The sequence below is a fragment of the Nycticebus coucang genome, chromosome 20 (assembly GCF_027406575.1).
Source record: "Nycticebus coucang isolate mNycCou1 chromosome 20, mNycCou1.pri, whole genome shotgun sequence".
In the NCBI taxonomy this organism is placed as follows: domain Eukaryota; kingdom Metazoa; phylum Chordata; class Mammalia; order Primates; family Lorisidae; genus Nycticebus; species Nycticebus coucang.
Window position 1 is genome coordinate 474,971 of NC_069799.1, and position 22,778 is coordinate 497,748.

The window sequence follows — 22,778 nt, forward strand, 5'->3', positions numbered from 1 at the left end:
GATTTCTGACATTGAAGATAAAGTCTTCGAACGCTCCCAATCTCTCAAAGAGGAAGAGAAATGGAGAGCAAAAACGGATCACTCACTCAGAGAGCTCTCAGATAATTCAAAAAAAAGCAATATAAGAATTATAGGGATTTCTGAGAACGATGAAGTTGCCTCCAAGGGCACAGAGGCCCTTCTGCATGAAATCATGAAAGAAAATTTTCCAGACATACCTAGAGAATATGAAATTCAGATAGCAGACAGCTTCAGAACCCCAGCACGATTCAACCCCAATAAGTCATCCCCCAGACATATCATAATTAACTTCACTAAAGTTAACATGAAAGAGAAGATTCTCAAAGCAGTCCGGCAAAAGAAAACTATTACCTACAAAGGTAAGAATATTAGAATAACTGCAGATCTCTCTGCTGAAACTTTTCAAGCCAGAAGAGGGTGGTCATCAACTTTTAATCTCCTAAAGCAAAATAACTTTCAACCCAGGATCTTGTATCCAGCTAAACTGAGTTTCATCTATGATGGAGAAATTAAATACTTCTATGACATTCATATGTTGAAAAAATTTGCCATAAGTAAACCACCTCTTCAGGATATTCTCAGACATATCCTCCACAATGACGAACCCAATCCTATACCACAAAAGTAAACTCACTCAGAAACTTCGGATCAAACTCCAACTTCCACACTGGCGAAAGGATTAAAAATGTCCACTGGACCTTTGAAAAACTCGATACCCAAAATTCCACCAGACTTATCAATACTCTCCATCAATGTGAATGGCTTAAACTGTCCTCTAAAGAGGCATAAGTTAGCTGACTGGATACAAAAACTCAAGCCAGATATTTGTTGCATACAAGAGTCACATTTCAACTTAAAAGACAAATACAGACTCAGGGTGAAAGGCTGGTCATCCATATTTCAGGCAAATGGTAATCAGAAAAAAGCAGGTGTTGCAATTTTATTTGCAGATACAGTAGGCTTTAAACCATCAAAAGTAAGGAAGGACAAGAATGGTCACTTCATATTTGTTAAGGGTAATACTCAATATGATGAGATCTCAATTATTAATATCTATGCACCCAACCAGAATGCACCTCAATTTATAAGAGAAACTCTAACAGACATGAGTGACTTGATTTCCTCCAGCTCCATAATCGTCAGAGATTTCAACACTCCTTTGGCAGTGTTGGATCGATCCTCCAGCAAGAAGCTGAGCAAAGAAATCTTAGATTTAAACCTAACCATCCAATATTTAGATTTAGCAGACATCTACAGAACATTTCATCCCAACAAAACTGAATACACATACTTCTCACCAGCCCACGGAACTTACTCCAAATTTGACCACATTTTAGGTCACAAGTCTAACCTCAGTAAATTTAAAGGAATAGAAATTATTCCATGCATCTTCTCGGACCATCATGGAATAAAACTTGAATTGAGTAACAACAGGAATCTGCATACTCATACAAAAACATGGAAGTTAAATAACATTATGCTGAATGGTACCTGGGTCAGAGATGAGATTAAGAAATCGCCAATTTTTTGGAACAAAACGACAATGAAGACACAAACTATCAGAACCTCTGGGACACCGCAAAGGCAGTTCTAAGAGGGAAATTTATAGCACTGCAAGCCTTCCTCAAGAGAACGGAAAGAGAGGAAGTTAACAACTTAATGGGACATCTCAAGCAACTGGAAGAGGAAGACATTCCAACCCGAAACCCAGTAGAAGAAAAGAAATAACCAAAATTAGAGCAGAATTAAATGAAATTGAAAACAAAAGAATAATACAACAGATCAATAAATCAAAAAGTTGATTTTTTGAAAAGGTCAATAAAATAGATAAACCTCTAGCCAACCTAATCAGGAAAAAAACAGTAAAATCTCTAATTTCATCAATCAGAAACAACAAAGACGAAATAACTACAGACTCATCAGAAATCCAAAATATCCTTAATGAATATTACAAGAAACTTTATTCTCGGAAATATGAAAATCTGAAGGAAATTGACCGATACTTGGAAGCACGCCACCTTCCAAGACTTAACCAGAATCAAGTGGAAATGTTGAACAGACCCATATCAAGTTCAGAAATACCATGAACTATACAAAACCTCCCTAAAAAGAAAAGCCCGGGACCAGATGGTTTCACGTCAGAATTCTACCAAACCTTTAAAGAGGAATTAGTACCTATATTACTCAACCTGTTCCAAAATGTAGAAAAAGAAGGAAGACTACCCAACACGTTCTATGAAGCAAACATCACCCTGATCCCCAAACCAGGAAAAGACCCAACAAGAAAAGAAAATTATAGACCAATATCACTAATGAATATAGATGCAAAAATATTCAACAAGATCCTAACAAACAGAATCCAGCAACACATCAAACAAATTATACATCATGACCAAGTTGGTTTTATCCCAGGGTGTCAAGGCTGGTTCAATATACGTAAATCTATAAATGTAATTCAGCACATAAACAAATTAAAAAACAAAGACCCTATGATTCTCTCAATTGATACAGAAAAAGCTTTTGATAATATCCAGCATCCCTTCATGATCAGAACACTCAAGAAAATTGGTCTAGAAGGGACTTTCCTTAAACTGATAAGAGGCCATCTACAGCAAACCCACAGACAATATCATATTGAATGGAGTTAAATTGGAATCATTTCCACTCAGATCAGGAACCAGACAAGGTTGCCCATTGTCTCCATTGCTTTTCAACATTGTAATGGAAGTTTTAGCCACCGCAATTAGGGAAGAAAAGGCGATCAAGGGTATCCATATAGGGTCAGAAGAGATCAAACTTTAGCTCTTCGCAGATGATATCATTGTGTATCTGGAAAACACTAGGGACTCTACTACAAAACTCCTAGAAGTGATCAAGGAATACAGCAGCGTCTCAGGTTACAAAATCAACATCCATAAATCGGCAGCCTTTATATACACCAACAACAGTCAAGTTGAAAAAGCAGTTAAGGACTCTATCCCATTCACAGTAGTGCCAAAGAAGATGAAATATTTGGGAATTTAAAGACGTGAAAGATCTCTATAAAGAGAACTATGAAACTGTAAGACGTGAAAGATCTCTATAAAGAGAACTATGAAACTGTAAGAAAAGAAATAGCTGAAAATGTTAACAAATGGAAAAACATACCATGCTCATGGCTGGGAAGAATCAACATTATCAAAATGTCCATACTACCCAAAGCAATATATAATTTCAACGCACTCCCTATTAAAGCTCCACTGTCATATTTTAATGATCTTGAAAAAACATTACTTCGTTTTATATGGAATGAGAAAAAACCTCGAATAGCCAGGACATTACTCAGAAATAAAAACAAAACAGGAGGAATCACACTACTAGACCTCAGACTTTACTACAAATCGATAGTGATCAAAACAGCATGGTATTGGCACAAAAACAGAAAAGTAGATATCTGGAACAGAATAGAGAACCAAGAGATGAATCCAGCTACTTACCGCTATTTGATTTTTGACAAGCCAATTAAAAACATCCAGTGGGGAAAAGATTCCCTATTTAACAAATGGTGCTGGGTGAACTGGCTGGCAACCTGCAGAAGACTGAAATTGGACCCACACCTTTCACCATTAACTAAGATAGACTCTCATTGGATTAAAGATTTAAACTTAAAACATGAAACTATAAAAATACTAGAGGAGAATGCAGGGAAAACCCTTGAAGAAATTGGTCTAGGTGAGAATTTCATGAGGAGAACCCCCCGGGCAATTGAAGCAGCTTCAAAAATACACTACTGGGACTTGATCAAACTAAAAAGCTTCTGCACAGCTAAGAACACAGTAAGCAAAGCAAGCAGACAGCCCTCAGAATGGGAGAAGATATTTGCAGGGTATATCTCTGACAAAGGTTTAATAACCAGAATCCACAGAGAACTCAAACGCATCAGCAAGAAAAAAACAAGGGATCCCATCGCAGGCTGGGCAAGGGATTTGAAGAGAAACTTCTCTGAAGAAGACAGGCGCACGGCCTTCAGACATATGAAAAAATGCTCATCATCTTTAATCATCAGAGAAATGCAAATCAACACTACCTTGATATATCATCTAACTCCAATGAGACTAGCCTATATCACAAAATCTCAAGACCAGAGATGTTGGCGTGGATGCGGAGAAAAGGGAACACTTCTGCACTGCTGGTGGGAATGCAAATTAATACATTCCTTTTGGAAAGATATATGGAGAACACTCAGAGATCTAAAAATAGATCTGCCATTCAATTCTGTAATTCCTCTGCTGGGCATATACCCAGAAGACCAAAAATCACAACATAACAAAGATATTTGTACCAGAATGTTTATTGCAGCCCAATTCATAATAGCTAAGTCATGGAAAAAGCCCAAGTGCCCATCGATCCACGAATGGATTAATAAATTGTGGTATATGTATACCATGGAATACTATGCAGCCTTAAAGAAAGATGGAGACTTTACCTCTTTCATGTTTACATGGATGGAGTTGGAACATATTCTTCTTAGTAAAGTAACTCGAGAATGGAAGAAAAAGTACCCAATGTACTCACCCCTACTATGAAACTAATTTGGGGCTCCACATGAAAGCTATAACCCAGTTACAACTTAACAATAGGGGGAAGTGTGAAAGGGGGTGGGTGGGTAGAGGGAGGGGGATCGGTGGGATCACATCTGTGGTGCATCTTACAGGGGTATTTGCGAAACTTGGTAGATGTAGAATGTTGTGGAAGGCTGACACCACAGCATCTATTTTGTAGGCCAAGTGCTATTTCCAGTACTAACAGACTTAAGTTTCTATTTCCCTGCTAACGCCAGGCCTCTTCTCATAAATCACGTGAGCGAATCTTTGAAGCTTGCTGTTGGAACTTATCTCCACCAAGGCCAGGAACTTATCTATACCAAGGCCAGGTTGCTTGGATACCTGGTGACGTAAACCTCCTCCTTCACCTACCCTTATATACCCTGGAAGACTTTGCAATAAACGAGACTTGATCAGACTCCTGTCTTGTCTCCATTCTTCGCGCCCCTTGCCCCTTTTTCATTCTCACCCCCTCCTCCAGGTATCCTTGTCGACTGACCCGCGGGCCGGGTCACGTGGCGCCCGACCAGGGAACTGGATACGAGGGAAAACGGTGAAGAAGCTGCTGGAGGCAGCCGGCCGGCTCAGAGAAACATCGGGACCTGGCCACGCAGTAGCCTGCTGCGCTGGAACGAGGATCTCGGTGAGTAGTAGCGATCATGGGGCAAGAATTCAGTCAGCATGAGTTATTTGTGAAACAGTTAAGAGATGCACTCAGGATGCGAGGAGTAAAGGTCAAAATTAAACAGCTATTTCAATTTTTTGACTTCTTAAAAGAAGTCTGTCTTTGGTTTCCTCAAGAAGGAACCATAGATGAGAAAAGATAGAAAAGAGTAGGTGATGCTTTAAATGATTTTTATCAGGTATTTGGACCTGAAAAGATACCAGTCACTGCTTTCTCGTACTGGAATCTCATTAATGATATTATTAGTTATCGTAGTGTTTGTCCCGCGGTTGCGGATGTCATAAAAAAGGGAGAAGAACTGTTACATCATGACAAAGAAAGGGATATTAAATACCAAGATCTGTCCCAGGATTTTAGGGCTGCTGGAGGCTCTCCTCCTAGCAGTCAGCTTAATGAGCAAGGGGATCTTATCTCACTAGAGAGTGATGAGGAATCCAACAGGGAGGAACAAAAGGCCCCTACTGTTCGGCAGAAAGCTCAGCCTGAGAACAAACTGAGAGCAAAGCAGCTCAAGGTCAAGGTCTCAGAGCCAAAGCGTAGGCTCTACCCAGACTTGAAAATTTTCAAAATAAACCCTGATGATAAGCTTTCAGATGAGGAATGGAATGAGTTAGAGGAGGAGGTGGCCAAGTATCATAATCCAGATGGGCCCCTACTTGAAAAACGGCCTCCCCCGTGCAGCGCAGCGTCCTCCGTGCCGTCCGTGGCAATGGCTGCTATAGACCCAAAAAGGGATCTAGAGAACAAAATTGCACATTTACAAGAACAAATAAAACTTGAGAGGGAACATCAGGAGCTAATCAGTGAATTAGAGAGGCTTAAAACAGGCAATTTGGACCGTAAGGAGCAGAGGCCTCGAGAACAAGAATCCACTGGCCCTATATCCCAATCTTCCATTAAAGGTATAGTTATGAGGAGGCCCTCTGTTAACCAGGAGAGAACAGAGGCATTTCCAGTCACAGAAACCACAGACAATCAGGGTCAGGCATGGAGACATCACAGTGGATTTGATTTTCAAGTGATTAAGGAATTAAAAACGGCAGTGGCCCAGTATGGAGCTACTGCTCCTTATACACTAGCTATATTAGACTCTGAAGCAGAGAAATGGCTTGCTCCTGGCGACTGGTATACCCTAGCCAGGGCTGCCCTATCCGGAGGAGATTACTTATTATGGAAATCTGAATATGCTGAATTTTGCAAAGATACTGCCAAAAGAAATGCTCAGGCAGGAAATGGCTGGACTATGATATGCTTCTTGGCGAGGGGCATTTTGCTAGTACAGACGCTCAAATGCAATATGATCCAGGTCTGTATGCGCAAATCCAAGCCGCGGGAACCAGGGCTTGGAGAAAACTCCCAGTGAAAGGAGATTTTAGCTCCTCCCTCACTGCAGTGAAGCAGGGCCCTGATGAGCCGTTTTCAGAGTTTGTCCACAGACTTTTAACAGCTGCAGGCAGGATTTTTGGTAGCGCAGAAGCTGGAATGAACTTTGTTAAACAATTGGCTTATGAAAATGCCAATACGGCATGCCAGGCAGCTATTCGACCATACAAAAAGAAGACAGATTTGTCTGGATATATTCGCCTTTGCTCTGACATTGGCACCGCATATCAGCAAGGTCTAGCAATGGCTGCAGCCTTACAGGGCTATACTATCAAAGATTTTTTAGCTCAGGAAACTAAGGGCCAATGTTTTAATTGTGGAGAATCAGGTCACTTTGCTAAAGACTGCAAAAAAGAAATATCTTCAACTCCTAAAAAGCCACCCCCTGGCTTATGCCCTAAATGCCGCAAGGGCGTCACTGGGCTAAGGAATGCAGATCTAAAACAGACAATCAAGGAAATCCCCTCCCCTCTCAGCAGGGAAACGGGGAGAGGGGCCAGCCCCAGGCCCTGAAACCCAAACAAGTTTATGGGGCAGTCAGCTTTGTTCCAGCCAACAGCAATCCATTTCAGACCTCTGCAGAGCCACCCCAGGAAGCGCAGGATTGGACCTCTGTTCCACCTCCTACACAGTATTAACCCCTGAAATGGGAGTACAAATTTTACCCACAGGTGTGTTTGGTCCTCTACCCCCAAACACCTTTGGATTAATTATTGGACGCAGCAGTAGTGCCGTCCAAGGACTCCAAATTTTCCCAGGTGTAATTGACAATGATTATAAACGGGAAATTAAATTAATGGCTGCTTCCCCCCGAAATATCTCCACCGTACCACATGGCCAAAGAATAGCCCAGTTATTACTATTACCCTTCTTGCCAACTAATAATAAGATTAAAATAAAGCACCGAGGTGCAGGAGGCTTTGGCTCCTCTGATGTTTACTGGGCTCAGCCTATCTCACCCCAGAAACCAATGCTTACTCTAAGCCTAGATGGCAAGGAATTTCATGGCCTGGTGGACACTGGAGCTGACGTCACTATAATTAACAAAGAACAATGGCCCAGCCAGTGGCCTCTTTCCCCAACCTTAACTCATTTAACGGGAATTGGTCAAAGCCAAAACCCTGAGAAAAGCACCAAGATACTTACTTGGAAAGATAAAGATGGCAATCAGGGAACCATACAGCCTTTTGTCATACCTGGCATCCCTGTCAACCTTTGGGGATGAGATCTCTTATCCCAAATGGGACTCATAATGTGTAGCCCTAATGATGTAGTGACAGCGCAAATGCTTGCCCAAGGTTTTCGACCAGGAAAAGGATTAGGAAAAGAGGAATCAGGCATTCCCAACCCTTTACAAATTACTGGAAAAACAGACAAAAAAGGGCTCGGAAATTTTTCTTAAGGGCCATTGACATTCCTGCACGCCATGCAGATAAGATCACTTGGAAAAGTGACGAGCCTGTATGGGTTGATCAATGGCCCCTCTCAAAAGAAAAATTAGAAGCCGCTCAGCAGTTAGTGCAGGAACAACTAAAAACTGGGCATATAGAGGAAAGTAATTCCCCATGGAACACTCCAATATTTGTCTAAAAAAGAAATCAGGGCGATGGAGACTATTACAAAATTTAAGAGCTGTAAACTCCAGTATAGTCCGCATGGGAGCGTTGCAACCAGGTTTACCTACTCCTGTGGCCATCCCTCTTGGTTACTATAAAATTATCATTGATCTTAAAGACTGTTTTTTCACTATACCACTCCATCCATTAGATCAAAAAAGATTTGCATTTAGTCTGCCCTCTATTAACTTCAAGGAACCTATGAAAAGATTCCAATGGAAAGTTTTACCACAGGGCATGGCCAACAGCCCCACCTTATGCCAAAAATTTGTTGCCGCTGCTATTCAGGAAACTAGACTTCGCTGGAACTCCATGTACATCATTCATTATATGGATGATATTCTTATTGCTGGACAGAATGCTCAGCAGGTTTTACTATGTTACAGTGATTTATCATCCTCCCTCACAAACCAGGAACTTCAAATAGCCCCGGAAAAAGTTCAGCTAAAAGATCCCTACCTTTATCTTGGTTTCCACTTAACTGGACCCAGAATTACTAATACTCAAGCTGCCCTCAGATTAGACAAATTAAAAACACTAAATGATTTTCAAAATCTCGTAGGAGATATAAACTGGCTTAGACCTTGCTTAAAACTAACCACAGGGGATTTAAAACCTTTATTTGCTATTTTACAAGGCGATAGCAACCCCAATTCTCCTAGAACATTAACAGAAGAAGGCCATCAGGCTTTAGCATTAGTACAACAAGCTATTCATTCACAATTTGTTACAAGCATAGATTACACTCAGCCCCTGAGTTACATCATTTGTAAAACTTCTCTTACACCCACAGCAGTATTTTGGCAAACTGCCCCCATAATGTGGCTCCACTTACCTGCTTCTCCCACGAAAATTATTTATCCCTATTATCAGGCTGTCGCAGATATCATCATTATGGGAAGGGAAAATAGTAAAAAATACTTTGGTAAAGAACCAGATATCATTATACAGCCTTATTCTCAGGCACAAATTAATTGGTTATTTCAAACTACAGAACATTGGCCTATTGCTTGTGCTTCTTATTCAGGTAAACTTGACAATCATTATCCACCCAATAAATTATTACAATTTATTAGTACACATGACTTTGTATTTCCCACAAGAACCTCCAATTCCCCATTGCCCAATGCCTTATTAGTTTTCACAGATGGCTCCTCTTCTGGTCATGCAGCTTACACCTTTAATACGGAGATTGTGCAATTTCAGGTAAAATCAAATTCTGCACAAATTGTAGAACTTCAAGCAGTTATCGCAGTTTTCTCTGCATTTCCCAATCGAACTTTGAATATTTATACTGATAGTGCTTATCTAGCTCATTCAGTTCCCTTATTAGAGACAGCAGCGCAAATCAAACATGTATCAGAAACTGCTACCTTTTTCTTGCAACTCCAAAATCTTATACACCAAAGGACCCTCCCCTTTTTCATTGGACACCTTAGGGCTCATTCCAATTTACCTGGCCCCCTAACTGATGGTAATCGCAGAGCAGACAGAGCCACTCACTTAGTCTGTACTGCCCAAACCACCACAGAGCCTGATCGGATCGCATTAGCCTCCACTGCTCACCAATTACATCATCTAAATGCTCACACCCTTAGACTCATGTTTCAAATTACCCGGGAACAAGCCCGCCACATTGTAAAGCAATGCCCTTCTTGTGTAACTCTACTCCCTATTCCCCATCTAGGAGTAAATCCTCGAGGTCTCATACCCAATGCCATCTGGCAAGTGGATGTTACTCATCTACCTGAATTTGGAAAACTCAAGTATGTTCATGTAACCATAGATACCTTCAGTGGATTTATTTATGCCACTGGCCAGTCAGGGGAGGCTGGCAAACATGTCATTGCCCATGTACTAGCCATGGCTACCATGGCTGTACTAGGCACCCCTAAACAAATTAAAACTGATAATGGTCCAGGATACACAGGACATGCATTTAACACCTTCTGTAAACACCTCGGTATCAAACACATTACTGGTATACCGTTCAACCCCCAGGGGCAAGGCATAGTAGAACGTGCCCACTTATCTCTTAAAAACACTCTAGAAAAAATAAAGAAGGGGGAATGGTACCCTGTTAAGGGGTCCTCAAGAAATCTCTTATCCCATTCATTACTCATTTTAAATTTTTTCACACTGGACCAAGATGGCCGGTCTGCAGCAGACCGCTTCTGGCACCAAGATACTAAACGGGATTTTGCCACTGCCCTATGGAAAGATCCATTAGATAATAAATGGCACAGCCCCGATCCAGTTTTAATTTGGGGTAGAGGTGCCGTATGCATATATTCACAGAAGATGGAAGCAGCACGATGGTTACCTGAACGACTGGGCAAACAAGTAGATAACATCATTACCTCTAAATCCAGGGAGCAAGAGGCCCCCTGAGAAGGCTTTCTTTTCTTTTCTTTGCAGGTAACTATGAGCACCTGGATATGGCTACTGATAGGAATCTCTCTCCTGATACGAAAAAATGAAGGTGGTTTCGGTAATCCCCATGAGGCTCGGGCACTCTTACAAAAATTAACTGGTACTCCTTGTGAGTGCCGTGGTGGCACCTGGAATGGTGAGACAACCCCTCTCCTAAATGTAGATTGTGGTGATAAAACAGCATACTTAGTAAGGAGACAAAATGTTCATGGAGCACAGGCATGGGTCTGTAGCAAAAAGGCTAAAATTATCCCCACCTTTAATAACAAGCCTGGACCATGTCCTTGTATAGAATTCCATCCACCTGTACATAATACCTGTTATGAGCAGGTTCAACTATGTACTGGTACAGATAATAATACCTATTTTACAGCAATCTTGATCAGAAAAATTATGGACAATCCATTTTGGAGCGGACTAAATGGTTTTCTGCCTTATCTCCTTCCATTTTTAGGGCCCCTCCTTGGCTTACTAATATTACTGTCGCTAGGACCTTTTCTTTTTAATAAAGTCATGGCCTTTATAAAACAACAAATTGATGCTATTAAAATGCAGCCCCTCCAGGTTCATTATCACAGACTTGCTATGGAAGATGAACACATAACCATAACTACTTAGGGGACTGGCTAGTCAAGGACGGGTAACGAGGACCCTCATCTCAGACTTTGCTTATCCTACCAATCTAAGACAGGAGCCCGGTCAGATAACTACCGTGTATCCCATGACGGGTAAGGAGGATCAGCTGAGATGATAAGGCGGTCCCAACCTAAGACAGACACAGTCACCCCGCCCTCTCGGTGGAGAGCTGGCAAAACTTTAAAGGTAAAATGTACATTTAAAAATATCATAAAAAAGGGGGACCTGTGGAAGGCTGACACCACAGCATCTATTTTGTAGGCCAAGTGCTATTTCCAGTTCTAACAGACTTAAGTTTCTATTTCCCTGCAAATGCTAGGCCTAAGTTTCTATTTCCCTGCTAACGCCAGGCCTCTTCTCATAAATCACGTGAGCGAAACTTTGAAGCTTGCTGTTGGAACTTATCTCCACCAAGGCCAGGAACTTACCTATACCAAGGCCAGGAACTTATCTATACCAAGGCCAGGTTGCTTGGATACCTGGTGACGTAAACCTCCTCCTTCACCTACCCTTATATACCCTGGAAGACTTTGCAATAAACGAGACTTGATCAGACTCCTGTCTTGTCTCCATTCTTCGCGCCCCTTGCCCCTTTTTCATTCTCACCCCCTCCTCCAGGTATCCTTGTCGAATGACCCGCGGGCCGGGTCAGAATGTAAAGGTTTTGGCACAGTAACTGAGATAACGCTGGAAAGGCTATGTTAACCACTGCGATAAAAATGTGTCAAATGGTCTATGAAGCGAGTGTATGATGCCCCATGATCATATCAATGTATACAGTTATGATTTAATAAAAAAAATTAAAAAAAAATAATTCTTGTTTACTTTCAATAACATGAGGACAAATATAATAGAAACATGATAAAGAGGTATTTTTTTGCTCCTGTTCAACTGCAGTTTAAAGAACACTCTTCTTCATTCTTGAGGTTTTCTAGGTTTTTCTTTTCTTTTTTTTGAGACAGAGTCTCACTATGTCACCTACGGTTGAGTACCATGGCGTCACAGCTCACAGCAACCTCAAACTCTTGGGCTTAAGCAATTCTCTTGCCTCAGCCCCCCAAGTAGCTGGTGTTACAGGCACGTGCCACAATGCCCGGCTACCTTCTTGAGATGTTTTCATAAATACTGTAAGACAAGGATAATTTCTGAAGGCTGAACTACTGGGTTGATCTTGAGAAAAAATTTCTGAACATAATCAACTTAATGTTTATATAATATATAAATTTAAAATGAGTTCTTGAATAATAAGGTCTAGCATTGGAAATATTCTGATGAGAATGTTTAAAGTATTTTCTTAACTAGATATGTAACACACTCTTATCATATATTAAAATGATATGCATTAAAGAATCTAACAGTACCTAGTGTACAGAAGCTCAACTAAAGTTCTCTTCCTTGATCACCAAGTCACTTCCAAGTAATGAAAATTAAATTCTGATAGGATTTATTCTAAATTAAAGGTTGCAAGATGTAAGTATAGAACACTGGAATTCAAATCAAAGTTCTATTATTAATTCTAGAAAATATTCTGTGAAATTTTAACTTCCTCATGTCACTGTCTTTACCGTCATTCCCCATTCTACTAATTAGTAAGGCTGTATGAAGAAGGTTTTTAATGTTTACTTCTACCTTACTTTGTTACAGAAGAGGTAAACAGAACAGAAATATAGTTGTGTACTAATATTTGTCATATTTTCCTTAATTATGGACAAAATACAAAGCAATATCCAGAAAGGTAAACTACTACATAATGTGAAACAATTTTAATGCAATAAATAGATGTTAAAGAATTGTCCAAAGAAAACACAATTTTTAGAATTTTTACAAGCCAAAGACAAAAAAGTGACTTCTACCCTGTAAGTATGCAGCTTCATAATTTGCCTTCTTTATATGCCTCAATTGGGAAGCATTTCCAAGTTTAAACTAAATTTTCTAAGAATTTCAGTTTGAATTCAAATTTCTTAGAATTTTAGGGGGTCTCACTAATCAGAAAAGCTGATCTTGGATGCTATTTTCTAACCTGAACAAACTCAAACTTTCTATTGCTGGGATCTATTCCTTTATGAAGTCCTAAATCACTTTGGTTAGTTATCTTTTTTTTATTTAGCTCCTATAATTAAAGTATGTCTCTTTATTTATTTATTTATTTATTTATTTATTTGCAGTTTTTGGCAAGGCTGGGTTTGAACCCGCCACCTACGGCATATGGGACTTGCGCCCTTCTCCTTTGAGCCACAGGCACCGCCCTAAGCATGTCTCTTTAGAACAATGACATGAACATCAAAGTGAAGTTATGTTAGCATAGCCTCTTATAATATTAACAACTATAGCTCTTTAGCTGCTGAAAATAATTTGCTTTTGATGATATAAAAACAACAATAACACAACAAATATATAAGCATCTCATAAAAAGGCTTGCTGGTCTATCTTCCATGACTCTCGTAAGGTCTTTTCCTTTTTCTTTCTTTGACCACCCATATGAAGTAGAATAGCTGGCCTGCAAATATTTTCATGAACTCTGAAATTTAAGAAACACTGCCTTAAAACTCTTTAAAACCCACTGTTCAGCTTAACACAGCAGTGGTTAAGAAGAGAAATGACATCTGTCACTTATTTAGCTGTATGAATATGTTGATATCTACACATCACATAACTGTTCAAAGCCTATGACTCCTTTGCCATGTTAGAATAATTTGATCTGTTTTACAGGATAAAAAAATTATCTAAAATAGTTCACTTAAAACAGAGTACTGCATATTCTAAGTACTCAGAATTATGTCATGATTATCATGACCTTTGTTTTTAAAGATAAACTCTGACAATCTATACAATACTAGAATATTGATATATTGGTTTCTAGTATTATCAATTTAAACCGTAAAAGATTCTAAAACAGCAAAAGCAAACACAACCCCTATTTTACATTTCTATATATTTTAGATCTACCAGATGACCTTAATATGAACTATTCAAAGCTGACTTTATAAAGGAAATTACCTCCTGCTATTGCCATATCTGGAAACTAGCAAGAGACAAATCAACATTGCTACCAAGGTACTTTCACTATTACTTTCAAAAAAAGCCACTGTCTGTTAAAGAAGCAGATTATGTATAAGTATATATAGAATGTTTTCAAATGCTAGATGAAGAAATTTCATATTCTCCAGGGGAAATCAGACTCTAACTGCAATATTTAAAATGTTCATAAGCAGCTTTACTCAAATTAGAACTAAGTAGGGATCAGAAAATGTATCTATAGGGAGTTATCTGCTAAAATAGCAGATGCTGAAAACAATAAAGCTAGGGCTAAGCAAAAACTTAGGAATCTATACACCTTGTTATAAGAATTGTATTTTTAAAATATCACTACTTTTTAATCTACATAAAAGTTTACAGTTTACAGTGTGATTTCTTATTTGTTCCAACCAACAACACTATAAATTATGCAGGAAAATTACTTTTGTTGATAAAGGCAGCAAGGTTCTGAAAGTTAACGTGTTATGTCAAAAACTACTGTTAGGAAGTGACAAATCAAGAATTTGAAACCTGGCCTTCTTGCTTATACTGATGTTCCAGGGTTCTTTCCACAACTCCATAAAGCTACTTCTAAGGAAAGGGACAAATAAGCATCTTCCCAAAAAGAAATCGCTAGGCTAAATTACAGACTGCTTTAGCTACATACTAGCTGTAAGTGATTTCACCTTATCAGGCCTTTATTTTCTCATCTGTAAAATGAGGGAAATGGATTAGCAAACAAGAGGCCCCTTCCAGCCTAAGGAGAAATCTACAAGATTGCACCCATTACAGCACACAGACTACTTTACATGTTATTGTTAGCAACAAATTCAAAGTCAGACAATATAGTGTTAATAGCTCTCCTAAGCAACCTATTGTAATTAATTATCAAATAAATTCTTCACGCCTGACAGATGTTACCTCAATATCATTAAGTTTATACACAGAAAACAGTCTAAACCTCATAGGGACTTTAATGGAAACGACTAATCTCACTAACCATTCTTTTTAGTTTGAAAAAGTGCTCTTAAAACATAACAGTTTAAAGAAAATTTATGGGTCAACTAATACCAAAAAAACAAATATTTTTACAATTATTCTTCACAATGTGTTCCAACAAAGAGTTTTCCAAATATCTCAACTACCAGTTCTCCAATCTACCTCAGAAGAATGTTACGTTCCTGGCCTACTTCTACAGAAAAATGGGTAACATCGACATTAATAAAAACATCTTCCTTTCAAATTCATTCCACAAGTTGGACACCGCTCCAAATAAACTGAGGCTTTTTTCCTCAGATAATAAAGAACCAGTACCAGAGACTGCGTAATATATTTTTAGCTACCAAGTTCTTTCCTCATTTAAAGATTTTTGCTCTCTTTACTTCTGCTCAAATATTCTTCATGGAATAGTGTGTGTATGGAATACACCAGATATTTCTCCTTTCCCAGCTCTGCTTAGTTCATGAAACTAGTCAAAACTAGTTTTTTAACCAAACAAAACTAATTATTAACAACTACTATAAAAACTATATGGGATAGGGGCGGCGCCTGTGGCTCAATGAGTAGGGCGCCAGCCCCATATACCGAGGGTGGCCGGGCGTTGTGGCGGGCGCCTGTAGTCCCAGCTGCTCGGGAGGCTGAGGCAAGAGAATCACATAAGCCCAAGAGCTGGAGGTTGCTGTGAGCTGTGTGAAGCCACGGCACTCTACGGAGGGCAGTAAAGTGAGACTCTGTCTCTACAAAAAAATATATATATATGGGATAGAGAATATTAAAGGTATCCTGTAGTTTAATTTTCATTCCATGAATACACTCAACATTCTGGTTTTCCTTCATCTTAACATCTTGCCTGTCTCTAAAATAGAACACGTAACTTGAAATGGTTAAGCCTGACCTAAGTCAAGCTGCCAGTAGAGCTTTAGAAATTTTGTCAGCGCTTGCATCAACTATACAAGATCCTTAGGAGGTAAAACCTTTACTCCCCTGTCTGTAATCTCCCAGGAAACATTTATAATCTTTAAATATTTTGCTTTTAACCCAAATTAAAGATTTTTCTCAACAAAGTTAATATAAGGATTTCACTTTAGACAGTCGACACTATCTCATTTTGCCTTTATGTTATTTGGCACCAATAGAGTACATGCTTTCCTAGTTCTCAGCTAATCTCCAGGAAAACCTTTGTATGACTGGAGAAACTGAAACAGATCCATGCCCAAGATTTTTAACCGCCTACTTGAGTAGGTTTTAAATAAGCAGTTAATTTACCTTAAAAGACCTGTTTCACTCATTAGCCTTCCTTCATAATTTAAAATAAAAAAGGAATACAGACTGAGAAAACATGTTCATTCCAACTTCAATATTAGAGATAATCCTAAAGAGTTACATATCACTGGATCTACAAAACGTTTCACTGGAGTTTGCAGTTTAGCCTCCATTGCCCAGTGGAAATTACAAACCTAGTGACTACACTGCTTTAAATGTTTCCTAGGATTTCACCTAGTGCAATATTATTAACTTCCCATCCTAAACAGTTTCCTACTGTTATTATTAAAACAGCTGTCAGCTGCTGGGCGTCTGTAACCTCTTTGTACAAATTCAACGCTTTGGGATCCTCAAGGACGGGTCACATCACTCCTCAAAATCAGATCTAAGAACCTGAAGCGCTGGAGGGTCTCCCATCATCACTTGCAGGGGCAGGAGAAAAACCAGGCCAGAGCTGATTACCCAATAAAGCAATGTTAGCTCACACTGGCATTTAAGGCAGCAGGCAGCTCTCCTTTGGAGGTGAGACTACTAAAGCAACAGTCTCTTTTCGCTTTCATAAGCCTCTCCCTGGACCCCTCTGACACTCCCTACCCAAGCAGCCGCAGCTGAGTCTCCGGTGTCCTCCCCTGCACCTAGACTGGCGGTGGGAGCGCGCCCAGGCCCCAGGCCTGGCTGGGTCGCCGGAGCAAGCCATCGGCGCCCTCTGGGGCTGCGCACACTTGCTCGCACACTCTCCTCCTGCCGCGCCATGTTCCAGGAGGCGGCAGCAGCCCAGCCCGGGGAGCAGCAGCAGCGAGGGGCGCTCGCGCCCTGCCCCGAGCCTCTGCCCAGCTGGTGGCTCCCACCTGAGCTGGGCTCCTCCAGGACGCCAGGAAGGCAGGGCCGCGGCAGACCCGCGTCAGGGATCACTAAAGGCCTGTCACTGTAAGGCTGGGGGTGCCTCGGCAGGAGGCTGGCCTGACTGGAGCGTCCAGGGCCGGAGGGATGGCTAAGGCGCGTCCCCTACCTTGCTCTGGGGAGCAGCGCAGAACTGTGGGGGTCTCCTCTGACGCCAGCACCAGGGACAGGCTCAAAACCACCCCCTGCCTTCCTCCTCTCCGGTCGCCACGCTCCCCTCGCCTTCAGGGACCCAAGGCAAGGCCAGCTGAGAAGGGTTTACCCCCTGAAGGAGTGCCTCCGCTTACCCGTCGCTGTCGTCGTCTTCCTCGCTGCTGCAACCGCCACTAACATCGAAAGGGCCTGGCTTTAAAACATCTCCGGTGTCCGTCTACCCCTCACCACAGCCTCCTCGCTCCCAGGACAGCACAGCTGGGCTATTGGCTGTCGCGTGGGCACATGACTCCCCCGGCAGGGGACCAGCAGCGTGACCGCCCCTCCGGCTGCTATATGGAGAAGCATCTGGAGCAGCATGGCTGGGGAGGAGGAAGTAGCAAGTGGGCGGTGGCGGGGGGGGGTGCAAGCCGGAACTCCTCCCTTGGCACTGCTCAGTCTCCCCTCCCCGCCCCACCCGGCTGTCACCCTCTCCTCAGTGTCTGGCGAGGCGGGGTGGCAGCCCGCTCGTCCCCTCCGCAGTGGCCTGTGCATCCGGAACAGCCTGCACCGGAGCCTGGAACAAATCTTCCCAGGCGCCAGGTGGGGCCGGGTACCTGCCCTGAATGCGCAGTGACATGCACAAGTCCAAGGGGAAAGCAGGACACCTCTCAGTAACATCTTCTGATGGCCTTTTTGAAAGAGAAATTTCAGTGCGATTTTCTAGATGTGGTATACTGAACGTTTAAGAGGGAATTGCCCAGGTACACTAAAAGCGTGCATAAGGAAAACCTACTAATACCAGCTCAGCATTGCAATACTGTGCCCTGACTTCTGCTAGTAGGCGCGTTTTATTTACATAGAGATTAATCTGTAATTGTTTGTACATACCTTAACCTAGTTAAGCACCCAAGGAGTTACATACTTGGCGGGAAATCATTATCTCCATGTGATCTGTGGCCTCTAAAAACTCCTGTAGCATCCGTTTGTGACTTAATGCCTGCAGTTACAAATTTCTACTAGTGACTATCCTTTATGTCACTAATAAACTGAAGGGTTTAGATGTGACCACGGCAGAGGAGGTGACATTCAGACTACTCAGGGAAGGTCAAGGCCCAAAAAATTACTATATAGAACATAAACCTACATTAAAGATCAAAAGTTTTTACTTTTCTAGGTTCTTGATTTCTCCCAACTATAAAACATTATGTTCACATAATGTCAACAGCGTACCTAGAAGTGGAATAGCGTTCCATTTTAATTTGGGTACTTACGTAGTGAAATACAAAGAAAAAATGCCTAGAAAAAAGCTAAGAGAGCTATATGATAGAAGGAAAAAATTTTCATTGTGTTACCCTTACTGCCACTTGGGAAATTGCTATTGCTACCTTATCTCAAGTAAAAAATCCCTAAAGGTATGTTCTTAAACACATACTTAAAAATAATCATCATGGGTGGTGCCTGTGGCTCAGAGGAGTAGGGTGCCAGCCCCATATGCCAGAGATGGTGGATTCAAACCCAGACCTGGCCAAAAACTGCAAAAAAAAAAAAATCATTTTTTTTAGGCATCATAATGACTGTCTCAAGAGCAAGGCCCCAAACTGGACTCAGAAATTTTTAAACAATTTGATTAGAGTTGTTGATGCAGTAAAGCTATTTTTTCTCATTTGCAAAACTAAAATAAGCTAAAGCTAGTTTCTTGAACTAGTAATACATAAAGGTTTTATCGTTTCCTCTATATTGTAATATCTATTCTATACAATGTTTTACATATACACTGATCTTTCCAACTCATGATTATACTTCCAATTTCCTCACTCAATTATTTTTTATATACTTGCAGTGTCAGAGTAGCCAAGGATAATATCAAAAATGTTTTGTACCTTTCTTCTTTTTAAAGAATGATAGTGATTCTACAGAAAACTACCTTAGCCTTCTTATACCTTCAGTGTGCTTGAGGTGTCACTTAGCAGTTGGAAATACAATAAGTATTACATGCTGTAAATATAAAAATATTTAAAAGGATTACTGACGTAAGTGTATATAAAGGGTATGTTAACTTAGAATGTGGCTGTGGCTAAAGATGTGAAAGCAAAATCCATTTGAAATTTGATGGAATTTCTATTTCACAGTAATTCAATATTATTCATAAAAGGGACCAGACAGTTGAAAATGGATGACATTGGAGTAACTGTTAACTACATTGTATAATAATATCTTCATAGATAACTATAAATAGCAGAAGACTTTAAAATGGTACTCTGTCATTTTGACATAAGTATAGCTACAAGTTGGGTCCAGGTTACCACAAGATGTGCACAGCATAGAATTAACAAATAATATAAAAAGTTTATATAGATAGGAAGTTCATATTTTATTTCTCCAGAGACATATTTACAGGTAAATGAAAGTTAAAGGCCTGCTTGCACACCAAAGCCAGGTCCTTTGGGTGGTTCAGTCAAAGAGGTAAGACCTCCAGCTGACTCACAGGAGAAGTGCCCACTCCTAAAATAAAAGCAAGGAATATGAAGTTAATGATTAACATTTGTACATTTTTTACTTAAAAAAATTATAATTATTATTTCAAAACAGTCAAGTTAAGTAACTATTTGTCCTTCAAGAACTAGCATGTTTTATTTAATTCAAACATATTAACTACTGCAAAATTTTCTATTCAAAGTTAAATATGAAAAGACATGTCAAAACTCATAAGTATGAAATATAAAAATAGCACTAATATTAGTTCCCATTTATTGAGCAATGTACATACATTAGCTCATTTAATTTTTATAACAATGCTGGGCAGTGCCTGTAGCTCAGTGAGTAGGGTGCCGGCCCCATATACCAAGGGTGGTGGGTTCAAACCAGGCCCTGGACAAACTGCAACAAAAAAATAGCCAGAGTTGTGGCGGGCACCTGTGGTTCCAGCTACTTGGAAGGCTGAGGAAAGAGAATCGCCTAAGCCCAAGAGCTGGAGGTTGCTGTGAGCTTGACACCACAGCACTCTACCCAGGGCAACAAAGTAAAACTCTGTCTCTTAAAAAACTTAAAAAATGCCTTGAGACAAGTGACACTGGCTTTATTTTAAGCTACAGAAAGCAAGGTTTGGAGAATTCAGCATCTGCCGAAGATCAGAGTAAAAAACTAAGGTCAAAATAAAACCCAACCCGAGAGAACATTTTTTAAAAACCTGTTTTAATAAACCACAGCACTACATTTTTTCTTTCTATACTTGAAGTTTATTTAGATTGAGATCCACTATCACAGTGAATAGAAGAAACACGTACATTTATACTCTGTATTTGGAAGTAACAGAAACTGGTTTCCTTGACAAATAAGATTTGGGAGAATATCCCTTAGAGGTAGTGAAGTGACAGATCCTCTAACCAGAAATTAAACAAAGATATAAGAGATTTAAATGAGACCCTAGAACAACTATGCTTGATAGACGCATATAGAACACTCCATCCCAAAGATAAAGAATATACATTCTTCTCATCACCCCATGGAACATTCTCCAAAATTGATCATATCCTGGGACACAAAACAAATATCAACAGAATCAAAAGAATTGAAATTTTACCTTGTATCTTCTCAGACCATAAGGCACTAAGGGTGGAACTCAACTCTAACAAAAATGCTCAACCCCACCCAAAGGCATGGAAATTAAACAACCTTCTGTTGAATGACAGATGGGTGCAGGAAGAAATAAAACAGGAAATCATTAACTTCCTTGAGCATAACAACAATGAAGACACAAGCTACCGAAACCTGTGGGATACTGCAAAAGCAGTTTTATTAGAGGAAAATTTATCGCTTTAGATGCCTACATTTGAAAAACAGAAAGAGAGCGCATCAACAATCTCACAAGCCATCTTGTGGAATTGGAAAAAGAAGAACAATCTAAGTTTAAACTCAGTAGAAGAAAAGAAATCTCCAAAATCAAATCAGAGATCAATGAAATTGAAAACAAAAGAATTATTCAGAAAATCAATGAAACAAGGAGTTGGTATTTTGAAAAAATAAATAAAATAGATAAACCATTGGCCCGAGTAATGAGAAATAGAAAAGTAAAATCTCTAATAACCTCAATCAGAAATGATAAAGGGGAAATAACAACTGATCCCACAGAGATACAAGAGATCATCTCTGAATACTATTAGAAACTCTATGCCCAGAAATTTGACAATGTGAAGGAAATGGATCAATATTTGGAATCACACCCTCTCCCTAGACTTAGCCAGGAAGAAATAGACCTCCTGAACAGACCAATTTCAAGCACTGAGATCAAAGAAACAATAAAAAAATCTTCCAACCAAAAAATGCCCTAGTCCAAATGGCTTCACATCAGAATTCTATCAAACCTTCAAGGAAGAGCTTATTCCTGTACTGCAGAAATTATTCCAAAAAATTGAGAAAGAAGGAATCTTCCCCAACACATTCTATGAAGCAAACATCACCCTGACACCAAAACCAGGAAAAGACCCAAACAAAAAGGAGAATTTCAGACCAATCTCACTCATGAATATAGATGGAAAAATTCTCAACAAAATCCTAGCCAATAGATTACAGCTTATCATCAAAAAAGTCATTCATCATGATCAAGTAGGCTTCATCCCAGGGATGCAAGGTTGGTTTAACATACGCAAGTCCATAAACGTTATCCACCATATTAACAGAGGCAAAAATAAAGATCACATGATCCTCTCAATACATGCAGAAAAAGCATATGATAAAATCCAGCATCCTTTTCTAATTAGAACACTGAAGAGTATAGGCATGGGTGGCACATTTCTAAAACTGATTGAAGCTATCTATGACAAACCCACAGCTAATATTTTACTGAATGCAGTAAAACTGAAAGCTTTTCCTCTTGGAACTGGAACCAGACAAGGTTGTCCTCTATCACCTGTACTTTCTTTTTTATTTTTTTTTGTAGAGACAGAGTCTCACCTTATCGCCCTCGGTAGAGTGCCGTGGCGTCACACAGCTCACAGCAACCTCCAAATCCTTGGGCTTAGGCGATTCTCTTGCCTCAGCCTCCCGAGTAGCTGGGACTACAGGTGCCCACCACAACGCCCGGCTATTTTTTGTTGTTGTTGTTGCAGTTTG

The 22,778-nt window shown here is 40.1% G+C and overlaps 1 protein-coding gene and 1 pseudogene across 1 annotated transcript in view; both read right to left on the reverse strand.

Annotated features, from left to right (window-relative positions):
- LOC128572298 (ankyrin repeat domain-containing protein 12-like) overlaps window positions 1-18,229 on the reverse strand; it is a 104,149-nt pseudogene extending 85,920 nt beyond the window's left edge.
- A 1,740-nt stretch (window positions 18,230-19,969) lies between these two features.
- The window catches only part of LOC128573085 (NADH dehydrogenase [ubiquinone] flavoprotein 2, mitochondrial-like), a 114,145-nt gene continuing 111,336 nt past the window's right edge, over window positions 19,970-22,778 (reverse strand). Inside the window, exon 7 of the mRNA XM_053573287.1 lies at window positions 19,970-20,174. Coding sequence (XP_053429262.1) covers window positions 20,078-20,174 — 97 coding nt within the window. The 3' untranslated portion in view covers window positions 19,970-20,077. The remainder of the gene's footprint in view (window positions 20,175-22,778) is intronic.